General features: G+C 35.5%; 1 protein-coding gene across 1 annotated transcript in view; it reads left to right on the plus strand.

Annotated features, from left to right (window-relative positions):
* LOC125662628 (fibropellin-1-like) overlaps window positions 1-25044 on the plus strand; it is a 71229-nt gene extending 46185 nt beyond the window's left edge. Inside the window, exons 22-35 of the mRNA XM_048894909.2 lie at window positions 803-916; window positions 2424-2552; window positions 5819-5932; window positions 7440-7568; window positions 10831-10944; window positions 12452-12580; window positions 15824-15937; window positions 17443-17571; window positions 18718-18843; window positions 20738-20866; window positions 21045-21130; window positions 21963-22092; window positions 23625-23794; window positions 24657-25044. Coding sequence (XP_048750866.2) covers window positions 803-916; window positions 2424-2552; window positions 5819-5932; window positions 7440-7568; window positions 10831-10944; window positions 12452-12580; window positions 15824-15937; window positions 17443-17571; window positions 18718-18843; window positions 20738-20866; window positions 21045-21130; window positions 21963-22092; window positions 23625-23794; window positions 24657-24746 — 1703 coding nt within the window. The 3' untranslated portion in view covers window positions 24747-25044. The remainder of the gene's footprint in view (window positions 1-802; window positions 917-2423; window positions 2553-5818; window positions 5933-7439; window positions 7569-10830; window positions 10945-12451; window positions 12581-15823; window positions 15938-17442; window positions 17572-18717; window positions 18844-20737; window positions 20867-21044; window positions 21131-21962; window positions 22093-23624; window positions 23795-24656) is intronic.
* Window positions 25045-26040: the final 996 nt, after the last annotated feature.

Here is a 26040-nt window from a genome sequence, read left to right on the forward strand (position 1 = left end):
TTGGTGTTTAACTGTGCATCAAAGCCAGCCTACTGCATTTGACTCGGCTCGGTTACCGCCTGCATTTTAATGACTCCAACTGGATTTGTTCATAAACTGATATTTTTCATAATATAATTATCAATATATTATATCATTTTGGTTGCTAAAATAATAACAAGTACATTAAGCTGTGATTAATTTTCTTATATCATCGTACAAATCGTTGCTATGGTGATCCGCCTGCAAACGTTAAAATCAGACGACTGATTAGATTTAAAGAGAAAAAGAAAATTAGGCAGGACGAAACATGCATAATTTTTTTCTTTCGAAGATAATCTATCTCAAGTTTACTGCTTTTTGTGGCCCATGCATTTGGACACATCGAATTTTCTCCTAAATGGTAGACAAAGAGAAGAAAACAGTCCATTTTCCGGATTCCGGATAGGTTTGAAAAGTACTCAACATTACAAGATACCTATATCCGCCGATATGTTTCTGTATATAAATACCTTGGATCATCAACTTAATATATATCCATGGTTTGTATTAATAATTATTTTTCGCTTTTAAAGTATTTTACAGGGTCTAGTTATGATAACAAACGTATCTAACTCTTTAATAAATGATTTTTCAAAAGCATAATTATGTCGTGCATGAGGGTGGAGGTATATTGATTACATTGTTAGTAGAAAACATTATAGGATATTCACAGTCCATATTTCATTAAAAGATTTATATATTCTCATCCCAAATACACCTGTCATGCTATTCATCTCTCTCTTTCTTTTACTGAACTATTGTGTTATTTATTCATTTCTAGCAATTGACTATTGTGCAAACTCCCCGTGTAAAAATGGTGGAACGTGTACATCCGGTTCAACGACATTCACTTGTCAATGTGACAGTACTGGATATACCGGAGACACTTGTGAAGGTACACCTCTATAAATAGAATGATATCGATACTGGTGATTTTGTACTCAACACTGTGTATCACGTTATTTCTAAATGTAGAAATATGAATATACAGTGAAACTTCTCCAAACCGGCCCCTCAAAAAACCGGTTCTCCCTGAATATCGGCCGATTTTCAAAGTCCCGGCAGAAACCTTAATATTTCCTTACAAAGAAAGTCTCACAAAACCGGCCGACCCTGAAAACCGGACATCGGCCACTTTTTAAAGTACAATTGTTAACAAACATGTGTACTTTACCCTTATAATACCGGCCACTATTTGAAGACTAGAAAATTTTGGCCAGAGGGGTGATTAAGACTGGTCAGGTGTGAAAAATGACTGACCTACCGGCCAGGTGGGAAATTATCTACCAGAGGTGTGAAAAACACGAGTGGCCTCTATAAGTTCTTTAGTTTACCTGTGCTGTCCAGGGTGCTAATTGGTGCTTATCTAATCCAAGTGACCCTTTCAAGCTTTGGTACATAATGTTATAAATAGATATGCACATATTGAATGACTACAATCAATACGCCATATTGTTGCACCATGGATATAAGCGGTAGTTGATAAACAACAAACCCATGACTGTTAATGATAATTTTCAATAGATAAATAATTTTTTGGAGGTTTCCATAGACTTAAAATTCCTAAGAAACATCACAATTAAAATTATATTTTTACTACTCTACTTTTCAAAATCGTCAAAACAAATTTGTTACGATATAAGCAATGGACGTAAACAGAGTTTTAAAGGTAAGAGGAATTCCAATAATAGGCCTCTGTGTTTTCTTTATGTATCCTGTTATAAATTTTAAGTTAAAATTAGATGATTGCAGCAAGACTATTTTTGGTAATAATTACCTGTAGGTACAAGCGGTCTACTTTGATCTCCACCAATAATTGATCATAGATCCCCATATCAAAGTGAGCACTACCTACTCTTTGTTTTGTTTATTAAAACATAAGCCGACATTCTACATAAATGCTGCTAGTCTACAAATTTCTATACCTATATCAAATGCAGTTTTATTTAAACGGAATGTTTTCCATTATTTATGCATGTCAATGTAAAAATGTTTATTCAAGTATGATTAGTTTTAGTGCTATAAATTGAAACTAAACATGTTAGTAAATTATTTTGTTTTATTTCCAATAGTGAAATAATAGTCCTTGAACACCATATTATATGGTTTGTGGTATGTCAATGAAATATCTAATAGAAATTGAGCTGAAATGTCGCTAAATGCTAAATTCTCGATATACCGGCCACCCCTCTAAACCAGCCGGGTTTTTTATTTTCGGTCCGACAGCTGGCCAGTTTAGAGAAGTTTCACTGTACACTGGATGTGTTGGGCCCCTCCCTCTCGCCTACATAGCGATTGTTGACAAAGGCGACGATGCAATTAACATGTAATATTTGGTCTACGTAAACATAAAAAATAGTATGATGAAAACCTCACGTACAGAAATTTGTATATTTGTATAGAATCCATATCTACAAATCCCTGTGACCAGCACCAATGTTTGAATGGTGCTACCTGTCAAGCAGATAATACCAAACCAGACGGTTACAGGTGTGACTGCGATACCGGTTATACCGGCGACAAGTGTCAGGGTAAGTGCACCGGTTACAGGTGTGAATGTGATACCGGTTATACCGGTGACAAGTGTTAGGGTAAGTGCATCAGTTGCAGGTGTGACTGTGATACCGGTAATACCGGCGACAAGTGTCATGGTAAGTGCAACGGTTACAGGTGTGAATCTAATACCGGTTATCAGATATAGATCTTTGTTCTGTGGTATTTTCAGTTAGTAACTCTCTCTCTACATTTATATATGTGTGTCAGAGAGAGAGAGAGAGAGAGAGAGAGAGAGAGAGAGAGAGAGAGAGAGAGATCAAATGTGTCTCATATAGGACTATGTCGCCAGTGACAAATATACTAACATGTCAAAAAGTATGTCAAAATATACCTATGTTTTACGTGTATGCAAGGTGAAGATAACGAACAGTGATCAATCTCATAACTCCTACAAACAATACAAAATAGATAGTTGGGCAAACACGGACCCCTGGACACACCAGAGGTGGGATCAGGTGCCTAGGAGGAGTAAGAATCCCCTGTTGACCGGTCACACCCGCTGTGAGCCCCATATCCTGATCAGGTAAACGGGATTATCCGCAGTCAAAATCAGTGTGCCAAGAACGGCTTAACAATCGGTATGAAACACGTCAGACAGCATTTGACCCAATGCGTTTTCGTTGTTTGATTAAATTGTTCACAACACACAACCACATTATATGTAACTTCACGTCATCACATGATATCACTCTGTAATTTGCTAATGATCACAATATGTTTTCACTGCATACGATGAAAGGTTAAGATAACGAACAATGAACAGTGTGTTTTTCTAAATAGAATGTAATAGCTTCAAAGGTACCTATCAGTCATCAACTCTGGTATCAGGGCCCCCTCATACATATTTTCAAATATAGAAGTGTTGTGTGAACATCATGGTTAAGCCTTTCTTGGCACACTGATTTTGACTGCGGATAGCTCTGTTTACCTGAACAGGATATAGGGCTCATGGCGGGTGTGACCAGTCGATAGGGGATGCGTACTCCTCCTAGGCACCTGATCCCACCTCTGGTGTGTCCAGGGGTCCGTGTTTGCCCAACTATATATTTTTTATTGCTTGTAGGAGTTATGAAATTGACCACTGTTCGTTATCTTCACCTTTCATACAATGTTGTGTTAACATCATGAATACAGCGAATCTTTTCTTACCTTATTAGTCATCGTAAATTTTGCAAATATTTACACAAAATAGAATATTTACCTAAAATAAAATGACCATTTTTGATTTTAATTTCGACAGTCTCTCTGTTCGTGTGTCCTGAATCTGTCTGTCTTTATCATCCTCATGATGGATACTTGAAAATCTTTCTCTCTGTCATATTTCATATTTTGAAATTGAAATACTTGGATTATTGATTCTAGTTTGAAGTTAGATACTCTACGTGAAATTCAGTCAATAAAGTATTACTCACCGCTTATTACTGATATCAACACATTTTACCCATAATATTGGGAGTATGATCAATGAATTCAAAATTAATATATTTTCACCCCCTCCCCTTTTTAAAACCCATTTTGGGAAGAGGGTTTAAAAACACGAGGTTACGTGTCTGTATAGATCCGTTTACTCATTACGTATACATTTGTACTATTTTAAGTTGATTTAAAACTCTTGATTCTTACGCTAATTTCCAGTGATATATGCATAATCATACAGATGCTTTTTTTTTTTTTACATAGTTGTACATGTAAGGCCTAAACGTTGCTGAAACAATAATTCATTAACCCGAGAGAAGATTTGACATTCTATGCATTCATTTCTTTTTTTAAAGTAATCTATTAATTTATTCAAATCATTAAGCTAGTCAACCAAATATGATAGTTATTTGTGATTGGTAATCATGACGTCTTTCTTTAAAAGTAAGCAAAGCATGACGTCATATTTTCTTACTATGACGTTTTAAAACATTATTGGATAAGATAAGCGTCTGTTTTGCTTGGAATGGCTCATATGAAATATATCAAATGCAGACAAATATTTTTGGTTCGTACTGTACGTTGTCAATATAAACAAGGCTCAATACTATTTGATCCCGTGTGGATCCGGGTTAAAATAGATCCTCGGTGCCCCCTTGCTTGTCGTAAGAGGCGACTAAATGGGGCGGAACGCCCCATTTAGGATGAGACCACAAAACCGAGGTCCCGTATCACAGCAGGTGTGGCACGATAAAAATCCCCCCTGCTCTACGGCGATAAACGCCGAGCATAGGCCTAAATTTTGCAGCCCTTCATCTGCAGTCCATCTCCATATGAGTGAAATATTTTCTTAGAGTGACGTAAAACAATATTCAATCAATCAATCAATACTATTTGTAGATATGTATTAAAGTGTTGGTTAAACTCATATACCTTTATATTGGCATTATTATTGCATATCTATGACTTTATCAGCGACATGCACATTTCATTTACACAGATTGATAGAAATTAAGACAAGATTTGGTGTTTAACTGTGCATCAAAGCCAGCCTACTGCATTTGACTCGGCTCGGTTACCGCCTGCATTTTAATGACTCCAACTGGATTTGTTCATAAACTGATATTTTTCATAATATAATTATCAATATATTATATCATTTTGGTTGCTAAAATAATAACAAGTACATTAAGCTGTGATTAATTTTCTTATATCATCGTACAAATCGTTGCTATGGTGATCCGCCTGCAAACGTTAAAATCAGACGACTGATTAGATTTAAAGAGAAAAAGAAAATTAGGCAGGACGAAACATGCATAATTTTTTTCTTTCGAAGATAATCTATCTCAAGTTTACTGCTTTTTGTGGCCCATGCATTTGGACACATCGAATTTTCTCCTAAATGGTAGACAAAGAGAAGAAAACAGTCCATTTTCCGGATTCCGGATAGGTTTGAAAAGTACTCAACATTACAAGATACCTATATCCGCCGATATGTTTCTGTATATAAATACCTTGGATCATCAACTTAATATATATCCATGGTTTGTATTAATAATTATTTTTCGCTTTTAAAGTATTTTACAGGGTCTAGTTATGATAACAAACGTATCTAACTCTTTAATAAATGATTTTTCAAAAGCATAATTATGTCGTGCATGAGGGTGGAGGTATATTGATTACATTGTTAGTAGAAAACATTATAGGATATTCACAGTCCATATTTCATTAAAAGATTTATATATTCTCATCCCAAATACACCTGTCATGCTATTCATCTCTCTCTTTCTTTTACTGAACTATTGTGTTATTTATTCATTTCTAGCAATTGACTATTGTGCAAACTCCCCGTGTAAAAATGGTGGAACGTGTACATCCGGTTCAACGACATTCACTTGTCAATGTGACAGTACTGGATATACCGGAGACACTTGTGAAGGTACACCTCTATAAATAGAATGATATCGATACTGGTGATTTTGTACTCAACACTGTGTATCACGTTATTTCTAAATGTAGAAATATGAATATACAGTGAAACTTCTCCAAACCGGCCCCTCAAAAAACCGGTTCTCCCTGAATATCGGCCGATTTTCAAAGTCCCGGCAGAAACCTTAATATTTCCTTACAAAGAAAGTCTCACAAAACCGGCCGACCCTGAAAACCGGACATCGGCCACTTTTTAAAGTACAATTGTTAACAAACATGTGTACTTTACCCTTATAATACCGGCCACTATTTGAAGACTAGAAAATTTTGGCCAGAGGGGTGATTAAGACTGGTCAGGTGTGAAAAATGACTGACCTACCGGCCAGGTGGGAAATTATCTACCAGAGGTGTGAAAAACACGAGTGGCCTCTATAAGTTCTTTAGTTTACCTGTGCTGTCCAGGGTGCTAATTGGTGCTTATCTAATCCAAGTGACCCTTTCAAGCTTTGGTACATAATGTTATAAATAGATATGCACATATTGAATGACTACAATCAATACGCCATATTGTTGCACCATGGATATAAGCGGTAGTTGATAAACAACAAACCCATGACTGTTAATGATAATTTTCAATAGATAAATAATTTTTTGGAGGTTTCCATAGACTTAAAATTCCTAAGAAACATCACAATTAAAATTATATTTTTACTACTCTACTTTTCAAAATCGTCAAAACAAATTTGTTACGATATAAGCAATGGACGTAAACAGAGTTTTAAAGGTAAGAGGAATTCCAATAATAGGCCTCTGTGTTTTCTTTATGTATCCTGTTATAAATTTTAAGTTAAAATTAGATGATTGCAGCAAGACTATTTTTGGTAATAATTACCTGTAGGTACAAGCGGTCTACTTTGATCTCCACCAATAATTGATCATAGATCCCCATATCAAAGTGAGCACTACCTACTCTTTGTTTTGTTTATTAAAACATAAGCCGACATTCTACATAAATGCTGCTAGTCTACAAATTTCTATACCTATATCAAATGCAGTTTTATTTAAACGGAATGTTTTCCATTATTTATGCATGTCAATGTAAAAATGTTTATTCAAGTATGATTAGTTTTAGTGCTATAAATTGAAACTAAACATGTTAGTAAATTATTTTGTTTTATTTCCAATAGTGAAATAATAGTCCTTGAACACCATATTATATGGTTTGTGGTATGTCAATGAAATATCTAATAGAAATTGAGCTGAAATGTCGCTAAATGCTAAATTCTCGATATACCGGCCACCCCTCTAAACCAGCCGGGTTTTTTATTTTCGGTCCGACAGCTGGCCAGTTTAGAGAAGTTTCACTGTACACTGGATGTGTTGGGCCCCTCCCTCTCGCCTACATAGCGATTGTTGACAAAGGCGACGATGCAATTAACATGTAATATTTGGTCTACGTAAACATAAAAAATAGTATGATGAAAACCTCACGTACAGAAATTTGTATATTTGTATAGAATCCATATCTACAAATCCCTGTGACCAGCACCAATGTTTGAATGGTGCTACCTGTCAAGCAGATAATACCAAACCAGACGGTTACAGGTGTGACTGCGATACCGGTTATACCGGCGACAAGTGTCAGGGTAAGTGCACCGGTTACAGGTGTGAATGTGATACCGGTTATACCGGTGACAAGTGTTAGGGTAAGTGCATCAGTTGCAGGTGTGACTGTGATACCGGTAATACCGGCGACAAGTGTCATGGTAAGTGCAACGGTTACAGGTGTGAATCTAATACCGGTTATCAGATATAGATCTTTGTTCTGTGGTATTTTCAGTTAGTAACTCTCTCTCTACATTTATATATGTGTGTCAGAGAGAGAGAGAGAGAGAGAGAGAGAGAGAGAGAGAGAGAGAGAGATCAAATGTGTCTCATATAGGACTATGTCGCCAGTGACAAATATACTAACATGTCAAAAAGTATGTCAAAATATACCTATGTTTTACGTGTATGCAAGGTGAAGATAACGAACAGTGATCAATCTCATAACTCCTACAAACAATACAAAATAGATAGTTGGGCAAACACGGACCCCTGGACACACCAGAGGTGGGATCAGGTGCCTAGGAGGAGTAAGAATCCCCTGTTGACCGGTCACACCCGCTGTGAGCCCCATATCCTGATCAGGTAAACGGGATTATCCGCAGTCAAAATCAGTGTGCCAAGAACGGCTTAACAATCGGTATGAAACACGTCAGACAGCATTTGACCCAATGCGTTTTCGTCGTTTGATTAAATTGTTCACAACACACAACCACATTATATGTAACTTCACGTCATCACATGATATCACTCTGTAATTTGCTAATGATCACAATATGTTTTCACTGCATACGATGAAAGCTGAAGATAACGAACAATGAACAGTGTATTTTTCTAAATAGAATGTAATAGCTTCAAAGGTACCTATCAGTCATCAACTCTGGTATCAGGGCCCCCTCATACATATTTTCAAATATAGAAGTGTTGTGTGAACATCATGGTTAAGCCTTTCTTGGCACACTGATTTTGACTGCGGATAGCTCTGTTTACCTGAACAGGATATAGGGCTCATGGCGGGTGTGACCAGTCGATAGGGGATGCGTACTTCTCCTAGGCACCTGATCCCACCTCTGGTGTGTCCAGGGGTCCGTGTTTGCCCAACTATATATTTTTTATTGTTTGTAGGAGTTATGAAATTGACCACTGTTCGTTATCTTCACCTTTCATACAATGTTGTGTTAACATCATGAATACAGCGAATCTTTTCTTACCTTATTAGTCATCGTAAATTTTGCAAATATTTACACAAAATAGAATATTTACCTAAAATAAAATGACCATTTTTGATTTTAATTTCGACAGTCTCTCTGTTCGTGTGTCCTGAATCTGTCTGTCTTTATCATCCTCATGATGGATACTTGAAAATCTTTCTCTCTGTCATATTTCATATTTTGAAATTGAAATACTTGGATTATTGATTCTAGTTTGAAGTTAGATACTCTACGTGAAATTCAGTCAATAAAGTATTACTCACCGCTTATTACTGATATCAACACATTTTACCCATAATATTGGGAGTATGATCAATGAATTCAAAATTAATATATTTTCACCCCCTCCCCTTTTTAAAACCCATTTTGGGAAGAGGGTTTAAAAACACGAGGTTACGTGTCTGTATAGATCCGTTTACTCATTACGTATACATTTGTACTATTTTAAGTTGATTTAAAACTCTTGATTCTTACGCTAATTTCCAGTGATATATGCATAATCATACAGATGCTTTTTTTTTTTTTACATAGTTGTACATGTAAGGCCTAAACGTTGCTGAAACAATAATTCATTAACCCGAGAGAAGATTTGACATTCTATGCATTCATTTCTTTTTTTAAAGTAATCTATTAATTTATTCAAATCATTAAGCTAGTCAACCAAATATGATAGTTATTTGTGATTGGTAATCATGACGTCTTTCTTTAAAAGTAAGCAAAGCATGACGTCATATTTTCTTACTATGACGTTTTAAAACATTATTGGATAAGATAAGCGTCTGTTTTGCTTGGAATGGCTCATATGAAATATATCAAATGCAGACAAATATTTTTGGTTCGTACTGTACGTTGTCAATATAAACAAGGCTCAATACTATTTGATCCCGTGTGGATCCGGGTTAAAATAGATCCTCGGTGCCCCCTTGCTTGTCGTAAGAGGCGACTAAATGGGGCGGAACGCCCCATTTAGGATGAGACCACAAAACCGAGGTCCCGTATCACAGCAGGTGTGGCACGATAAAAATCCCCCCTGCTCTACGGCGATAAACGCCGAGCATAGGCCTAAATTTTGCAGCCCTTCATCTGCAGTCCATCTCCATATGAGTGAAATATTTTCTTAGAGTGACGTAAAACAATATTCAATCAATCAATCAATACTATTTGTAGATATGTATTAAAGTGTTGGTTAAACTCATATACCTTTATATTGGCATTATTATTGCATATCTATGATTTTATCAGCGACATGCACATTTCATTTACACAGATTGATAGAAATTAAGACAAGATTTGGTGTTTAACTGTGCATCAAAGCCAGCCTACTGCATTTGACTCGGCTCGGTTACCGCCTGCATTTTAATGACTCCAACTGGATTTGTTCATAAACTGATATTTTTCATAATATAATTATCAATATATTATATCATTTTGGTTGCTAAAATAATAACAAGTACATTAAGCTGTGATTAATTTTCTTATATCATCGTACAAATCGTTGCTATGGTGATCCGCCTGCAAACGTTAAAATCAGACGACTGATTAGATTTAAAGAGAAAAAGAAAATTAGGCAGGACGAAACATGCATAATTTTTTTCTTTCGAAGATAATCTATCTCAAGTTTACTGCTTTTTGTGGCCCATGCATTTGGACACATCGAATTTTCTCCTAAATGGTAGACAAAGAGAAGAAAACAGTCCATTTTCCGGATTCCGGATAGGTTTGAAAAGTACTCAACATTACAAGATACCTATATCCGCCGATATGTTTCTGTATATAAATACCTTGGATCATCAACTTAATATATATCCATGGTTTGTATTAATAATTATTTTTCGCTTTTAAAGTATTTTACAGGGTCTAGTTATGATAACAAACGTATCTAACTCTTTAATAAATGATTTTTCAAAAGCATAATTATGTCGTGCATGAGGGTGGAGGTATATTGATTACATTGTTAGTAGAAAACATTATAGGATATTCACAGTCCATATTTCATTAAAAGATTTATATATTCTCATCCCAAATACACCTGTCATGCTATTCATCTCTCTCTTTCTTTTACTGAACTATTGTGTTATTTATTCATTTCTAGCAATTGACTATTGTGCAAACTCCCCGTGTAAAAATGGTGGAACGTGTACATCCGGTTCAACGACATTCAATTGTCAATGTGACAGTACTGGATATACCGGAGACACTTGTGAAGGTACACCTCTATAAATAGAATGATATCGATACTGGTGATTTTGTACTCAACACTGTGTATCACGTTATTTCTAAATGTAGAAATATGAATATACAGTGAAACTTCTCCAAACCGGCCCCTCAGAAAACCGGTTCTCCCTGAATATCGGCCGATTTTCAAAGTCCCGGCAGAAACCTTAATATTTCCTTACAAAGAAAGTCTCACAAAACCGGCCGACCCTGAAAACCGGACATCGGCCACTTTTTAAAGTACAATTGTTAACAAACATGTGTACTTTACCCTTATAATACCGGCCACTATTTGAAGACTAGAAAATTTTGGCCAGAGGGGTGATTAAGACTGGTCAGGTGTGAAAAATGACTGACCTACCGGCCAGGTGGGAAATTATCTACCAGAGGTGTGAAAAACACGAGTGGCCTCTATAAGTTCTTTAGTTTACCTGTGCTGTCCAGGGTGCTAATTGGTGCTTATCTAATCCAAGTGACCCTTTCAAGTTTCGGTACATAATGTTATAAATAGGTATGCACATATTGAATGACTACAATCAATACGCCATATTGTTGCACCATGGATATAAGCGGTAGTTGATAAACAACAAACCCATGACTGTTAATGATAATTTTCAATAGATAAATAATTTTTTGGAGGTTTCCATAGACTTAAAATTCCTAAGAAACATCACAATTAAAATTATATTTTTACTACTCTACTTTTCAAAATCGTCAAAACAAATTTGTTACGATATAAGCAATGGACGTAAACAGAGTTTTAAAGGTAAGAGGAATTCCAATAATAGGCCTCTGTGTTTTCTTTATGTATCCTGTTATAAATTTTAAGTTAAAATTAGATGATTGCAGCAAGACTATTTTTGGTAATAATTACCTGTAGGTACAAGCGGTCTACTTTGATCTCCACCAATAATTGATCATAGATCCCCATATCAAAGTGAGCACTACCTACTCTTTGTTTTGTTTATTAAAACATAAGCCGACATTCTACATAAATGCTGCTAGTCTACAAATTTCTATACCTATATCAAATGCAGTTTTATTTAAACGGAATGTTTTCCATTATTTATGCATGTCAATGTAAAAATGTTTATTCAAGTATGATTAGTTTTAGTGCTATAAATTGAAACTAAACATGTTAGTAAATTATTTTGTTTTATTTCCAATAGTGAAATAATAGTCCTTGAACACCATATTATATGGTTTGTGGTATGTCAATGAAATATCTAATAGAAATTGAGCTGAAATGTCGCTAAATGCTAAATTCTCGATATACCGGCCACCCCTCTAAACCAGCCGGGTTTTTTATTTTCGGTCCGACAGCTGGCCAGTTTAGAGAAGTTTCACTGTACACTGGATGTGTTGGGCCCCTCCCTCTCGCCTACATAGCGATTGTTGACAAAGGCGACGATGCAATTAACATGTAATATTTGGTCTACGTAAACATAGAAAATAGTATGATGAAAACCTCACGTACAGAAATTTGTATATTTGTATAGAATCCATATCTACAAATCCCTGTGACCAGCACCAATGTTTGAATGGTGCTACCTGTCAAGCAGATAATACCAAACCAGACGGTTACAGGTGTGACTGCGATACCGGTTATACCGGCGACAAGTGTCAGGGTAAGTGCACCGGTTACAGGTGTGAATGTGATACCGGTTATACCGGTGACAAGTGTTAGGGTAAGTGCATCAGTTGCAGGTGTGACTGTGATACCGGTAATACCGGCGACAAGTGTCATGGTAAGTGCAACGGTTACAGGTGTGAATCTAATACCGGTTATCAGATATAGATCTTTGTTCTGTGGTATTTTCAGTTAGTAACTCTCTCTCTACATTTATATATGTGTGTCAGAGAGAGAGAGAGAGAGAGAGAGAGAGAGAGAGAGATCAAATGTGTCTCATATAGGACTATGTCGCCAGTGACAAATATACTAACATGTCAAAAAGTATGTCAAAATATACCTATGTTTTACGTGTATGCAAGGTGAAGATAACGAACAGTGATCAATCTCATAACTCCTACAAACAATACAAAATAGATAGTTGGGCAAACACGGACCCCTGGACACACCAGAGGTGGGATCAGGTGCCTAGGAGGAGTAAGAATCCCCTGTTGACCGGTCACACCCGCTGTGAGCCCCATATCCTGATCAGGTAAACGGGATTATCCGCAGTCAAAATCAGTGTGCCAAGAACGGCTTAACAATCGGTATGAAACACGTCAGACAGCATTTGACCCAATGCGTTTTCGTTGTTTGATTAAATTGTTCACAACACACAACCACATTATATGTAACTTCACGTCATCACATGATATCACTCTGTAATTTGCTAATGATCACAATATGTTTTCACTGCATACGATGAAAGCTGAAGATAACGAACAATGAACAGTGTATTTTTCTAAATAGAATGTAATAGCTTCAAAGGTACCTATCAGTCATCAACTCTGGTATCAGGGCCCCCTCATACATATTTTCAAATATAGAAGTGTTGTGTGAACATCATGGTTAAGCCTTTCTTGGCACACTGATTTTGACTGCGGATAGCTCTGTTTACCTGAACAGGATATAGGGCTCACGGCGGGTGTGACCAGTCGATAGGGGGTGCGTACTCCTCCTAGGCACCTGATCCGACCTCTGGTGTGTCCAGGGGTCCGTGTTTGCCCAACTATATATTTTGTATTGCTTGTCGGAGTTATGAAATTGACCACTGTTCGTTATCTTCACCTTTCATACAATGTTGTGTTAACATCATGAATACAGCGAATCTTTTCTTACCTTATTAGTCATCGTAAATTTTGTAAATATTTACACAAAATAGAATATTTACCTAAAATAAAATGACCATTTTTGATTTTAATTTCGACAGTTTCTCTGTTCGTGTGTCCTGAATCTGTCTGTCTTTATCATCCTCATGATAGATACTTGAAAATCTTTCTCTATGTCATATTTCATATTTTGAAATTGAAATACTTGGATTATTGATTCTAGTTTGAAGTTAGATACTCTACGTGAAATTCAGTCAATAAAGTATTACTCACCGCTTATTACTGATATCAACACATTTTACCCATAATATTGGGAGTATGATCAATGAATTCAAAATTAATATATTTTCACCCCCTCCCCTTTTTAAAACCCATTTTGGGAAGAGGGTTTAAAAACACGAGGTTACGTGTCTGTATAGATCCGTTTACTCATTACGTATACATTTGTACTATTTTAAGTTGATTTAAAACTCTTGATTCTTACGCTAATTTCCAGTGATATATGCATAATCATACAGATGCTTTTTTTTTTTTTACATAGTTGTACATGTAAGGCCTAAACGTTGCTGAAACAATAATTCATTAACCCGAGAGAAGATTTGACATTCTATGCATTCATTTCTTTTTTTAAAGTAATCTATTAATTTATTCAAATCATTAAGCTAGTCAACCAAATATGATAGTTATTTGTGATTGGTAATCATGACGTCTTTCTTTAAAAGTAAGCAAAGCATGACGTCATATTTTCTTACTATGACGTTTTAAAACATTATTGGATAAGATAAGCGTCTGTTTTGCTTGGAATGGCTCATATGAAATATATCAAATGCAGACAAATATTTTTGGTTCGTACTGTACGTTGTCAATATAAACAAGGCTCAATACTATTTGATCCCGTGTGGATCCGGGTTAGAATAGATCCTCGGTGCCTCCTTGCTTGTCGTAAGAGGCGACTAAATGGAGCGGTCCTTCGGATGAGACCACAAACACCGAGGTCCCGTATCACAGCAGGTGTGGCACGATAAGAATCCCCCCTGCTCTACGGCGATAAACGCCGAGCATAGGCCTAAATTTTGCAGCCCTTCATCTGCAGTCCATCTCCATATGAGTGAAATATTTTCTTAGAATGACGTAAAACAATATTCAATCAATCAATCAATACTATTTGTAGATATGTATTAAAGTGTTGGTTAAACTTATATACCTTTATATTGGCATTATTATTGCATATCTATGATTTTATCAGCGACATGCACATTTCATTTACACAGATTTATAGAAATTAAGACAAGATTTGGTGTTCAACTGTGCATCAAAGCCAGCCTACTGCATTTGACTCGGTTCGGTTACCGCCTGCATTTCAATGACTCCAACTGGATTTGTTCAGAAACTGATATTTTTCATAATATAATTATCAATATATTATATCATTGTGGTTGCTAAAATAATAACAAGTACGTTAAGCTGTGATTAATTATCTTATATCGCCGTACAATTCGTTGCTATGGCGATCCGCCTGCAAACGTCAAAATCAGACGACTGATTAGATTTAAAGAGAAAAAGAAAATTAGGCAGGACGAAACATGCATAAGTATTTCTTTCGAAGATAATCTATCTCAAGTTTACTGCTTTTTGTGGCCCATGCATTTGGACACATCGAATTTTCTCCTAAATGGTAGACAAAGAGAAGAAAACAGTCCATTTTCCGGATTCCGGATAGGTTTGAAAAGTACTCAACATTACAAGATACCTATATCCGCCGATATGTTTCTGTATATAAATACCTTGGATCATCAACTTAATATATATCCATGGTTTGTATGAATAATTATTTTTCGCTTTTAAAGTATTTTACAGGGTCTCGTTATGATAACAAACGTATCTAACTCTTTAATAAATGATTTTGCAAAAGCATAATTATGTCGTGCATGAGGGTGGAGGTATATTGATTACATTGTTAGTAGAAAACATTATAGGATATTCACAGTCCATATTTCATTAAAAGATTTATATATTCTCATCCCAAATACACCTGTCATGCTATTCATCTCTCTTTCTTTTACTGAACTATTGTGTTATTTATTCATTTCTAGAAATTGACTATTGTGCAAACTCCCCGTGTAAAAATGGTGGAACGTGTACATCCGGTTCAACGACATTCACTTGTCAATGTGACAGTACTGGATTTACCGGAGACACTTGTGAAGGTACACCTCTATAAATAGAATGGTATCGATACTGGTGATTTTGTACTCAACACTGTGTATCACGTTATTTCTAAATGTAGAAATATGAATATACAGTGAAACTTCTCCAAACCGGCCCCTCAGAAAACCGGTTCTCCCTGAATATCGGCCGATTTTCAAAGTCCCGGCAGAAACCTTAATATTTCCTTACAAAGAAAGTCTCACAAAACCGGCCACCCCTGAAAACCGGACATCGGCCACTTTTTAAAGCACAATTGTTAACAAACATGTGTACTTTACCCTTATAATACCGGCCACTATTTGAAGACTAGAAAATTTTGGCCAGAGGGGTGATTAAGACTGGTCAGGTGTGAAAAATGACTGACCTACCGGCCAGGTGGGAAATTATCTACCGGAGGTGTGAAAAACACGAGTGGCCTCTATAAGTTCTTTAGTTTACCTGTGCTGTCCAGGGTGCTAATTGGTGCTTATCTAATCCAAGTGACCCTTTCAAGTTTCGGTACATAATGTTATAAATAGATATGCACATATTGAATGACTACAATCAATACGCCATATTGTTGCACCATGGATATAAGCGGTAGTTAATAAACAACAAACCCATGACTGTTAATGATAATTTTCAATAGATAAATAATTTTTTGGAGGTTTCCATAGACTTAAAATTCCTAAGAAACATCACAATTAAAATTATATTTTTACTCCTCTACTTTTCAAAAACGTCAAAACAAATTTGTTAACGATATAAGCAATGGACGTAAACAGAGTTTTTAAAGGTAAGAGGAATTCCAATAATAGGCCTCAGTGTTTTCTTTATGTATCCTGTTATAAATTTTAAGTTAAAATTAGATGATTGCAGCAAGACTATTTTTGGTAATAATTACCTGTAGGTACAAGCGGTCTACTTTGATCTCCACCAATAATTGATCATAGATCCCCATATCAAAGTGAGCAGTACCTACTCTTTGTTTTGTTTACTAAAAGATAAGCCGAAAATCTACATAAATGCTGCTAGTCTACAGATTTCTATACCTATATCAAATGCAGTTTTATTTAAACGGAATGTTTTCCATTATTTATGCATGTCAATGTAAGAATGTTTATTCATGTATGATTAGTTTTAGTGCTATAAATTGAAAGTAAACATGTTAGTAAATTATTATGTTTTATTTCCAATAGTGAAATAATAGTCCTTGAACACCATATTATATGGTTTGTGGTATGTCAATGAAATATCTAATAAAAATTGAACTGAAATGTCTCTAAATGCTAAATTCTCGGTATACCGGCCACCCCTCTAAACCAGCCGTTTTTTTTTCGGTCCGACAGCTGGCCAGTTTAGAGAAGTTTCACTGTACACTGGATGTGTTGGGCCCCTCCCTCTCGCCTACATAGCGATTGTTGACAAAGGCGACGATGCAATTAACATGTGATATTTGGTCTATGTAAACATAGAAAATAGTATGATGAAAACCTCACGTACAGAAATTTGTATATTTGTATAGAACCGATACCTACAAATCCCTGTGACCAGCACCAATGTATGAATGGTGCTACCTGTCAAGCAGATACTACCAAACCAGACGGTTACAGGTGTGACTGTGATACCGGTTATACCGGCGACAAGTGTGAAGGTAAGTAGACCATCATATATATATATATATATATATATCGTTATTTCGTAGTCTTTCTAGTAATTATTACTCTCTACAGTTATATGTGTATGATGTATGCGTGTCAGAGAGAGAGAGAGAGAGAGAGAGAGAGAGAGAGAGAATTTATTCTATAAAATATATCGCCAGGGACTAATATACTAACATGTTAAAAGGTATGTCAAAATATACCTAATTCTTAGCGTGAATATCTGCATATAAGGATGAAAACAAGAAAAGTTGCCAATTGTGATATTTTTATATTTTCATATCGATGATTACCGAGAATTTTTCACTTATATTGAGAGACATATCGATCAGGACCGTAGCAATGAGGGTTCTTGAACGTGCAAACGCCCGTCGCGACACGGGACCTCCATTGTTACGGTCCTATCTGAAAGATTCGTGAATACTGAGCATTTGGCGAAGGAGCAGTCATTACCTATGGTTACGTCTGAAATGAAAAATGACGATAACGAACAGTTTGACGCGGCAATGGCATGAGTAGGGCTTGACCTCAGATCCTCCCGCTTACGAAGGACGTAAACATATAAACAAAAAAAAAACTTATGTTTTTGTATCCTTAATATTTATATGAATATATATGAGATTGGAGATTGATTCGTTTTCTTCTCTAGCTATTTCAAAAGTTATCTCCTCTTATCTTATTAGTTAGTCATCGTAAAATTTGCGAATATTTACACAGCACAAATGTGCCCCTCTTTACAGTACGCGGTTGACATGGCATTGGTCAAGGTTTTTTTTAATTATTGGCCAACATGCCAACTTTTGGGTAAATCAGTACATATTATTTTAAGAATCGGCGTTCTGTTGGCAAAAATATATTGATTGTTGAATGATATTTTCAAACGATTTGTACTGAAAGTGTTAAAGCGTTTTATTCTTAATCTTTGTTTGAATATATAATATCCATGCATTTTTTCTTAAATCGGCGATCAAATTTCACTTCTGAACAAGGAATATGATTTTTCTCCTAACAAATTGGCAAAACTACTTTAAAGAATTCATGCTTTTGTTTTCTTAATTACGATATAATCTTTACATTCATCATGACATTTACTGAGAAACACACTTGAATTCTCAAAAGAAATGTGTATATTTGCATAGACCCCATAACAGATCCCTGTGACCAGAACGAATGTATGAATGGTGCTACCTGTCAAGCAGATACTACCAAACCAGGCGGTTACAGGTGTGACTGTGATACCGGTTATACCGGCGACAAGTGTCAGGGTAAGTGCACCGGTTACAGGTGTGAATGTGATACCGGTTATACCGGCGACAAGTGTCAGGGTAAGTGCACCGGTTACAGGTGTGGATGTGATACCGGTTATACCGGCGACAAGTGTCAGGGTAAGTGCACCGGTTATAGGTGTGACTGTGATACCGGTTATACCGGTGACAAGTGTCAGGGTAAGTGCACCGGTTATACCGGTGACAAGTGTTAGGGTAAGTGCACCGGTTACAGGTGTGAATGTGATACCGATTATACCGGCGACAAGTGTCAGGGTAAGTGCACCGGTTACAGGTGTGGATGTGATACCGGTTATACCGGCGACAAGTGTCAGGGTAAGTGCACCGGTTACAGGTGTGGATGTGATACCGGTTATACCGGCGACAAGTGTCAGGGTAAGTGCACCGGCTACAGGTGTGGATGTGATACCGGTTATACCGGCGACAGGTTTCAGGGTAAGCACAATATCTGCAGTTGTAGAGTCGTTAATCTTCCCCTGATACTATTCATTTCCTTTTCGCCATGAATACATGAAAATCGCAAACACTATTAACACTCACTCTTTTTGGATATATGCAAATGATAGAAGACTCTTGGGTTTTTTAAAATATGTTATTTAAGTCATATGAATAATAAGGCATAAAATACTCACCGTATTTGTCTCTGTAAGATTATTTGTGTAAGGTTAAAAAAAATTCCCCGCTCATGCCTGATTTCAAAGATAGATAGAATGCACGGGATTCGTTATTTCTCCAAAGGGCATGAGAGGACCATTTAAATTCGTGGTCGACAGTTTTCTTGGATTATCGAGAATTTACAATATAATTTCATGGTCACTCTTATCTACACATCTACACTCTGAATTATCAATAAATTGCGTGTTTTGATGTGATTTGGGTTTTGTGGGATAGAGGTACACATGAAATACACGATTGATATCGGATAAAATTTCAATTTATCATTGCACATTCAAACTGGTATACAAGAATATACCATTTTATTCGTGAATAAATAGTAGGAATATACAGTATTATATAGCTAAGTACTTCGTTACTAGCTTGAAAATACGGATGTATATTTAATTGCTGTGATCAAATTTAGAAATTCATTTCATAATTAAGGATTATCTCGCTCATGCAAAGCTCCTATCCTTAGACGAATTTGACTCCACTTTTTGGCACTCTGTTTCCCCCAAAATAGCTCTAGCAAGTTTACCGTTATTTCGGATTTCAAACATTTCGGTTGAGCATCACTGAGGAGACATTATTTGTCAAAATGCACATCTGGTGCATCAAAATTGGTACCGTAAAAGTTTTACATGTATGTAGTTTATTAGTGAATAGATAGTAAGATTATACAGTATTATATATGTGTGTAGTTTTATTAGTGCCGGTTTTTGATGTTCTATTTGGAAACACATCCATCACACATAGTTTACAGGGAGTAGGTTTTCTTATAAAGGTATGCCAGTTTTGTCATTTGTCACAAATAATACACATTTCATCTAGTCCCTAAAAATGAGGTTAGTCAGATAACTATAAAATGTTATCCAGAAACCCTCTTTTGAAATTTATGATAGGCCAACAAAACATTGATATCGGTTAATGAATGCTGAGTGAATCTCTTCTGTACAAATATTGGATTGTTTACATTTTGGCCTGAATCTGTGTGCGGGAATGTGCCCGACTGTATAGGCCGACTCTACGAAAGCAGCTGAGGGCATTGCGATATGCTTTCCTCTCTTTTGAAATAAGAATTCCACAGTTTCCATTGTCATCATCAAAGGTCTTTAATTCCAACTTTTATCATGTTTTCTAGATTAAAAGCGACTTGCACATCTTATCCTTTTCATTTTCTATTTTGTGTTGTTACATAGAAATCCAAATCTTGCAGATATTGACACAGGAAATCCCTGTGATAACAATCCCTGTCAGAATGGCGGTAGCTGCGTGGAGACCCCTGGGGAGGAGGATCCCTACAGGTGTGACTGCCCAGCAGGCTATCCCGGTAGTCACTGTGAAGGTGGGTCATTTTACATCAGACACGTCTAGTTCTTCTAGAGGCATTAATAAAATCACCAATTGCGTCTATGTCTTTCACGGGCAATCAAACATTCACAATGCATTTCTATTTCTTTCGAATACATTCATATTTTGTGCACGTTTTATATCTATTATGATATGTTGATTCTCATTTCTAGGCCGATCGTGTACGTTTGAGAAAAAGAATGATCCTGCCTGCTTCCTAGACACCCAGGATTCTACATCATTCTGGCGTAGAAAACGGGTAATAAAGGCCAAAGGGCGGTTGTCATATAAATATTATAATGAGTAATATTCAGAAAACGTCAAATTGCAAGTGAAAAATATTTCTTCATCGACACATCCCAAATGAAAGCATCAAGTTTTGTATAGAAACTCGATTAGATGTATATCTATTGTGTGATCATTACAGGTATACAAGAATATCTAATTGATGTACAGAATATTTTCCATTAATGTACCCTAAATAAAATTAACATTATTGCGTGATTCTGGCGTGCCGGAAATGTTAGTTGTTTGGCGGGTTAGGAAAATTGTTCAAACATGAAAACGCCAGAATATGCATCGACTTAAAACGGGACACGTGTTAAAAGAAGTTACGCCAAAATATTAAGCTCTAATATTTGCAGTTGCATTTGTCCGAAAAATCCGCTTAGATATTTCCAACGTCAAACTTTTCAATTTTGTATACAAATGAACTGTGCTTTCGTTACATTCACAATCCGAATTTGAACATCATTCAAAAATCACATTTCAGTTACGTTTGGTTGTTTTAAAATCACCTACTATTATGTTTCAACTTTTCGAGGATTAAAAAAGATAAGTGTGTCCGTGAAAACTTGATTTCGTGGATGGAAAATTCTGTTTTAATTGTCCATGCCTGATTTTACTGCATGAATTTGCCCATACCACGGAAACAAGAAATGTCTTCGCGCACATCAATGGTTGTATAGTACATATGCTTTGACTATCAGTCATCTCAGATTGGATTTCATCTGTTTATGTGTAAAAGGGTCATAGAAATGATAATCTTATGTACAATTACATAATATAACATGCTTTTATATTCTTCCTAGAGACGAACTCCTTCCCGCAGAACAGGTCCACGAAAGGCTTATGAGGGACAATATTACTATTATTTCGAAGCTTCAAAGCGCACCCCCGGAGATCCATATTATTTCTTTGACAACGGAGTCTTGTTTGAAAGTAAGCTGTTAAAAACGGGGGATAAATCTCAGACTATTATAAATCACAGTTCCCTCTATCTTTCATTCGGTTTAGTGAATTTCGTTTGTCGTTTGCCGTTGCTTTTTTTTTTTTTTTTTCGTTCTTTTTTCAAATATTTATTTATTGTGAAATAAGTACATTTGTGTAATGAGAAATCATTTTCATTTTTAGAAAAAAATTTCTATGCATCCATTACACCAGAAAATTGTTAGCAAAAATTAGTTATGTATGTCGGAAATTTAAAAAACAAACAAACATATTTTCTAGACTTTTTCGCACAATACAATCTTAATATAATTTGAGTTTATCACATCATCCGTGTCGTCTATTGATGTAGGGCTCATGGCGGGTGTGACCGGTCGACAGGGGATACTTACTCCTCCTAGGTACCTGACCCCACCTCTGTTATATCCAGGGGTCCGTGTTTGCCCAACTTTCTATTTTGTATTGCTTATAAGAGTTATGAGATTGATCACTGTCCGTTATCTTCACATTTCATTGATGTCAAAAATATGTTCTCAAAATGGAATATACCAATGAAACGATACAGAATAATCCTTAAGACATATTTCATGGAATCACTATACAACGTACACGCTGAGGAGATTTTACTTACAAAACGTGTTCTTTAGTGTTGATGATATTAAATTAAAACTAAATGATTATTTAGAAAGAGCAGGTAGTCCCTTCCCAAAATTGTAAAGTTGATGAACCTAGAAGTAGGGGATTTGGTATCAGGGTGGGACCAAAATGGTTAGTTATTAAATGTGTGAACAATAGACATTTTTAACTTCTTCTTGATACATGTAGCTACATTCCAATTCCTTTCAAGTTTGGTATAAAGTATATTTTGAACAAGAAGGACATAAATTGTCAATTTCAGGACTCCTGCACCGCTGGGGTCGTAGGGGCGGGACACGCACCCCCAAACATTGACTGATTTTCAAAAAGCTTCCCTAGAATTGCACATGTGTAAGAAAACTCAAATGCATTTGATATAGAGTAAGAAGACCTCTACGAAAATTGTAAATTTTATGATCCTCTGGGTAGAGTTTCTGACTCCAGGGTGGGGGCAAAACTTAGTATTATGTAGTATAAATGGACAAAACATTTAAATGGTATCTTCTTTTTTGCTATTGACACTAGGTTAAAACTAAATAGATATTTAGAAGGAGTAGATAGACCTTAACCCAAATTGTATCAGGTCGGAACCAGAACCATTATAGTGATCATTGTCTTTATCATTTGAAAGACTTCTTTATGTTTGCTGTTACGACAAAAAAAACTATAAATGTTGTTTTTTTTCTATGACCGAGTCATGTATTCGTTTTAAGAATATTGTCAAAAGGAGGTTGGTACCCTATGATGAAAATGCTATGGATGGCATTTATATACTAGGATGAGTTATTCTGAGTGTTCAAAGAAATTCATATTAGTGAAGAGAGCTTCCTTTATGGTACTTGGTAAATGCTTGATTATGTCATTGGAGATGGCTTTTTTTTTGTTCACAGATAAGGTGCACTGCCTGAGTTTGTATTACCATATGAAAGGAAGCGGCATGGGGACTTTTGCAATTTATACCTATAAAACAAGCTATGTGGAACATTTTTCAATCAGCGGTAACCAAGGAAACCAATGGCATAAGTTGGAACTGGATCTTCCTCTAGACGAACAAACATATGTAAGTCACTCTAATGTAAACAAACATATGTAAGTCACTGTAATGTAAACAAACATATGTAAGTCACTCTAATGTAAACAAACATATGTAAGTCACTCTAATGTAAACAAACATATGTAAGTCACTCTAACGTAAACAAACATATGTAAGTCACTCTAACGTAAAACGAACATATGTAAGTCACTCTAATGTAAACAAACATATGTAAGTCACTCTAATGTGAACAAACATATGTAAGTCACTCTAATGTAAACAAACATCTGTAAGTCACTCTAATGTAAACAAACATCTGTAAGTCACTCTAATGTAAACAAACATCTGTAAGTCAGTCTAATGTAAACAAACATATGTATGTCAGTCTAATGTAAACAAACATCTGTAAGTCACTCTAGCGTAAACAAACATATGTAAGTCACTCTAATGTAAACAAACATATGTAAATCAGTCTAATATATATGGATTGTGTCTCGCCTTTCTGGTAAAGTAACATTCTCTCATTTCTGATTAAATGACGAATATCATTAAATTGAGGTTGGTAATGATTCTGATAATGTAATTGCTGTATAAAAATTTAGGGATGTAATGATTCTGATAATGTAATTGCTGTATAAAAATTTAGGGATGTAATGATTCTGATAATGCAATTGCTGTATAAAGATTTAGGGTGGTAATGATTCTGATAATGTAATTGCTGTATAAAAATTTAGGGTGGTAAAGATTCTGATAATGTACATGTAATTGCTGTATAGAAATTTTTGCCAACACTGTTTTGCCAACAAGGTTTTACAGTTTTGAGAGGTTATTAACTTACTCAACTAATGTTTATTTTTATCTTATGAAATCGATTGATGTTTACTTTTAGATTATGGTTATGGCTGTTAGAGGGGATACGTTCCGAAGTGATATTGCAATAGATGACGTCAAACTGATGCCAAACCCATGTTCAGATTGATTTATTGCAAGAAGCGGACAGTTTTATTTCCAATATGGCACTTGAATAATCTTTGAACATTTATGTAGCAGACAAATTTGTTCTCATTTTTGTACTTCATTGTATAAAATATTTATATTTTCTTATTGTCTTGATTTTCCCAATTTATATCTTCTTTTCTGTGTAGATCTCCCTTTTTTTTCCTGTCGTTTTTGGTCAAATTTGCACTTTCATGTTCTCAATATTTTCATGCTTTTAGATTTTAGCCGATGTAAGTGTCTCATTAAGAAATCTGTATTAATAAAAATGGTATACAGCATCATCAAATTGTCATTTTATTCGTACACGGACTTTCCTTTATAACTCTGTTTGAGAATGAAGTAATGGATCTTTGTTGCTATAATTTTCATTATTGCTGGGTTGGGTTTTTTTTTTGGGGGGGGGGGTGTTTATTTTAATTGACAGATATTTCTGATTTTTTTTATTAAAACAGTAGCTAATCAAACACTATTAATGAAGCACTTTTGAAGGACAACATATCTATAGAGTGCGATATGACTGTCTGTATTACAAATATCAATACTGTGGTTGCACCCTTTATGGTTTTTTCTCCTTTTTTGATTAAAATTTGGAGTTACATCATAAAATAGTATCACATCTATTTTCAATTTGATTTATTGAATTTAAATACTATGCAACGATGATTGTTGTTAGCGATATTTTCGTTGTGTTGAGATAAAATTTAAGCGCATAAAAATGCTATTATTTTCTCAAGATTTGTTAAAAAGAAATTTCATTCTTAGCATAAAAGCGGGATTATGATTAAAGGGGCAAGAGTGCAAAGATCCCATTTTAGTTCATCAATTACTATTAAAACTTCTAATGGGTTACCAATGTTTCATTTATCGATTTGAAGGAAATAACATTGCATGCTTGAAAACATATGTTGTTTGTTGTCTATTTCAGGATTGTATACACCTCTAAAACTTCATGAAAATACAGCATTGCACTTGCATTATTTCAAACCAAACGGACTCGAGCTTTTATGGTTTATTCACCATTTCGTGCTCGACTTTCTTTGCATATCCTGTTTTAAAAGCGTCATCAAATACCGTACCTATTTTGATTCATTTGAGCGGAAAGCTTAAGTGAGCTATTTTGATCGATATCTCTCCGCTCTCTGCTGCTGTCGATGTCGTCGTAAACTTATTATAAACCATCCTTGGGTGAAGGAGGTTCAATTCTGTTCAAACGAAGGTTCATGCCCATTTTTAAAGTGAGATAATCAAAACAAGGTAAGATAGAGTGGGGTTAT

This window comes from Ostrea edulis, chromosome 8 (genome assembly GCF_947568905.1).
Source record: "Ostrea edulis chromosome 8, xbOstEdul1.1, whole genome shotgun sequence".
Taxonomy (NCBI): Eukaryota; Metazoa; Mollusca; class Bivalvia; order Ostreida; family Ostreidae; genus Ostrea; species Ostrea edulis.